The sequence below is a fragment of the Arachis hypogaea genome, chromosome 9, assembly GCF_003086295.3.
Source record: "Arachis hypogaea cultivar Tifrunner chromosome 9, arahy.Tifrunner.gnm2.J5K5, whole genome shotgun sequence".
NCBI lineage: Eukaryota > Viridiplantae > Streptophyta > Magnoliopsida > Fabales > Fabaceae > Arachis > Arachis hypogaea.
This window is the reverse complement of record NC_092044.1, coordinates 117,149,093-117,153,433: the sequence shown is the minus strand read 5'-3', so window position 1 is coordinate 117,153,433 and position 4,341 is coordinate 117,149,093. Positions and strand designations below refer to the sequence as shown.

The window sequence follows — 4,341 nt, the reverse complement described above, 5'->3', positions numbered from 1 at the left end:
TTATTTGTGAGAATTTTAGTAAAGGTTCGTTTTTAAAAAATCTTTACAATATTTTTTGTGATGATGTATAAAACTCTCGCAAATAAATAAAAAAATATGCAATTATTAACACATAATTAAAACTCCTATTAAAAATTCCAAACAACACAATTTATTTGAAAGAAAAAATACTCTACTCATCTAAAATATTTATATTATATTATTCTTTTTTGTTCAAAATGTGGTACATATTAATAATTTCGGACATAATAAATGGTCGACATGATATGTGTAAAACAAAATATTAAAAAAAGAAGAAGAATCAGTCAAAAAGTGATGAGATTATGACACGATTCTATACTTAATTAGGAAAACCCAACAAATAAGTTAATAATATATCTATTCTGTTTGTTGAAAACTTCCAAAATTAGTTATCCTCTTACCCTAAATTTTTAGGGTTTCATAATTAATGACGATGTACTATAAAGAGAGCCCCTAACACGACTTAGAATTCATCATCCCCCCATCAAATCAAAACCAATTCGCATTAGGGTTCTCTCCATACACCGTTGTGAAGATGAATTCCTCAACAAAGTCCTCCATCTGGTTCAGCCTTGGCTTGATCCTCATCATCGCCAATGTAGCACAAGCCGAAGAAAAATCAGCAACCTTGGACTTATCGAAGTTGGTGATTAAAGTTTGTGACGCTACAGCAACAGAAAGGGCAAAATGCATGGACATCATGAGATCAAACCCTAAGATGCTATCAGCAAAGAACATTGTTCAGCTCTCACAAGCCATCCTTGAGTTGGGCGTAAGCAAGGGCAAGGAGGGACAAAAATTCCTTAAGGAGTTGGCAAAGAAGACCAAGTCCCCGGCGCTTGAACAATGCGCCGGATTCGACTACGATGGCGTCGTTGGATCCTTCAAGAGTGCCCTTGGCGAGATCAAGGAAGATCCCATGACTGCAAATTATGATGCCAAGGTCGCCAGCGATGGTCCCGACACCTGCGACAGAGGTTTGGCCAGTGAAAACATCGTTAACCCTGCTGTTACCGAACTAAACAAGCAGATTAGGTTGCTTTCAGGCATAGCTTTTGCTGCAACAAACTTTATTCCAAACAAAATTTAAGAGGAGGGGCTATTGTTGAGGATCGAAATTTAATGGGGGAATTTTATTAATGACATCCTTTTCAGTTTGTAGGTGTGTGGGTTGATCGGAAATAATTAAAATGACTACCAACTTGTTGAATTTGTCATCACATCAATTTTTGTGTAATTTTAATTATTTTCTTTTCAATATCTCACATCAAATTTTGATAAGTAAATGACAAAATTATACCTGACAGAGTTTGGATGGATAAAATACACATCAAAAATCATATATATGAATAATGTTACGTGATTAGTAAATATTATTATTTTTTGTCAGTATTTGATTCGAAATAATTTATACTTATATTTTTAAATATTTTATATATAATAAATATATAATTTACATTTATATTTATTAGATATTTATACACATAAATCAAAATAATTTGTATTCATAATTTTTAAAATTTAAATTATAAATTAATAAAATTTATTTGTTAACTTTAGTATTTGTACGGATTAATAGCCAAATATACTAAAAATTATTAGCTTCAAATTTCTTTTATAAATATCAAAATACACCTCAAAAATCATTTTCGTTGGACAAAAATATACCTCAAGTCTTACATATTCACTGTAGGCATAAAATTTTTGTCCATCAAAATAAATTTTGAGAGTATTTTTTGGTATTTATAAATTTTTAGTGTGTACTCTTGTTTGTCATAAACTTTTTTTATATATTTTTATCTATTTACTCAAATTTAATTTTTTTTAAAGATGTCTCACTCTTAAAAGTTATTTATTAAATAAGAAATAATGTTATATTTTTTTATTAATTAAATAGATCTTAATTCTCAATTCACAATACATTTAAAATAATATAATCATACACAAAATAGATTGTGAACATATCTAAAATTAAAGCCATATTTCAAAATGTATATATAAAATTAAACTAAATTTATTAAAATAAAATGAAAATAGAGAATAATTTTTTTTTTAAAGAACTTGCCCCTCTTGGAATCTTCTTCGCCTTCCCTCGTCAGAACATTTCTGCCTTCAGCTTGGTCTTCATTGCAGCTCTTCCATCAACATCTTTAACCTTGATTTGTAATAGTTATTTATTTGCAATGGAAACCATTATATTTTGTTTAATTACTTTTGTTTGATTTTTCTTTAATTTACTCTTTTATAATTCCGTTAGTTTCAAGTTGGATTAATCTCTACATATAAGTGTTTTACATTTACAAGTTTTACAAGTCTGAATGAAACCCACCTATTAAACGTGCGCTGCTTGTTACATGCCTTATTAATAGAATTTTAAATCAATTCAAATCAACTAACGCACAAATATATAACTTCTATTTTTTAAAAGATTTGTTTCTTTTCTTCGAATTTCTTGCCAAATTTGTTGGATCTCTTTGTTTCGTTTTTTTTATTTTCATTGTTTCTGAAATCAAGCTTTGAAATTGTTTTGAATATAATGGAACTTCAGAAATACACCCAAACGATTATAGAAATACACCTAAACGGTTACAGAAATACACCCAAACGGTTACAGAAAGAATTACAAAAATACACCCAAACGGTTACAAAAATACATCCAAAACAGGGGGACACAATATATTTCTTCTTGAAATCTTTTAATGTTTTGCTGGTTAAGGATGAGGCACATGGCAGAGACAATCTAAAAGAAAAAAAGAAAAACCTAGAAGAATAGTAAACCAGTACCTTGAATAATGTTTCTTCCTTTTTCTGGTGATTTTTATGGAGATTCGTATCTTTTTTTTCTTGATTTCTTCTACTCTTCGGGAGGAGTTAGAACGTTGTTGTAGAATCGTAGTAGTTTGTTTTGAATGTCCCTTGAATCTTGATGGTTTGCGTTTTGATTGAGAAAGAAGAGGAAGAGTGAATGTGTTGTGGAAGGGACGCGTGTTTTTTTCTTGATGGTTTGCGTTTTGATTGAGGAAAAGACAAAGAGTGAACGTGTTCGCGTGTTTTTTTCTTGAACTTGAAGTAACTTGTATAACTTGTAAGTCAAAAAGGCTTGTATGTGTAGCAGGTCTCTTTCAAATTTACATACAGAAAAATTTTGATAAACAAGGCAGGTTAATTATTTAAATTATTTTGAAATAAAAAATACTATTTTTTAGTAATTTTGAAGTTCTTTTTATTGAGGTAGTTATAATAATAATAATAAAATTGATAGTAATTTTTTTAAAATAGGAAACATAATTAATTAGTTGATTAAAAAATTAATATAATAGAATTATTAAATTTAAAAAATGTTTAAAGAATGAATTATTATTGGATGAGTAACATTTTCGAATTGCAAATTGTAGATTCCGCTACATAGATTAGCAAAAAGAGATAATTTAACAAAACAACAAAATGAAAATGCTATGGAACTCGATCCAAAAAAAGCAGTGGGTTATGGACTTATGGATAACGTTTGATCCTTTCTTTTTTCTGTTTTTTTTTTTCACTTTAAGAATACCCATTGATCGTGTTAGAGAGTCCAAGCAAGCTTCTCATATTTTTTTTTCATCGATAAATTGTAAAATGTATATCTCAAAAGTAATTTTAGAAAAATATGCTTTTCCAATATGGCTAAAAAATTTTGATACGGAAATAAAATGAATGATATACTTTAATATTATAATTTTTGGTATTTTTTTAAATTATCAGAGTACACAAATCGGAGGGTCCAATTTGTGTTTAAAAAGTTGAAAAAATTCAGAATATACAAATTAGATCTTCCGATTACTGTAATCGGATCGTCCGATTACTCTCCCTCCCATCAGACCGTCCGATTTGCTTGATGCAGTCATTACAGCCTGGTAAAACACCCTATATCCCCGTAACTATGCCATACACTATTATTTACTTCATATCAAAATTAAAAAAGTGTCCGAAAATACATTACTATTAAGTAAACAATGATTATCTTGAACAACATGAATAACCACAAATCAAATAAAAATACACTACATCTTAATTTAATGTTACTAATTATTAATTTACTTTTTTAACTCTATTAATTTATATTATTTACACATTGTTCAAAAATATTGTTGGTTACCTATACTTTTCCTTGTCAATAACCATGTGTTAGGCTTAAACTCGAAAACTATAGATATATCATGCAACAATTTTACTGCCAGAAAATTTGCTTGTAATTAACCATATTTATTTGATTTAAGATAAAAAAGACATAATTTTTTTTAAAAAAAACGTTAAGTGTTTACATGAAAATTAATTACCAAA

At 28.4% G+C, this 4,341-nt stretch overlaps 1 protein-coding gene across 1 annotated transcript; it reads left to right on the top strand.

The window, feature by feature from the left end:
• Nucleotides 1-482: 482 nt before the first annotated feature.
• Nucleotides 483-1,247, top strand: LOC112712462 (uncharacterized). Its single transcript, XM_025765357.3, has one exon. It carries the CDS (start codon nt 557-559, stop codon nt 1,109-1,111), a length of 555 nt encoding a protein of 184 aa, XP_025621142.1. The 5' UTR covers nt 483-556; the 3' UTR covers nt 1,112-1,247.
• Nucleotides 1,248-4,341: the final 3,094 nt, after the last annotated feature.

Excerpts from the sequence above, each read along its gene's own strand:
- LOC112712462 (XM_025765357.3), top strand. The coding sequence starts at position 557 with ATGAATTCCTCAACAAAGTCCTCCATCTGGTTCAGCCTTGGCTTGATC.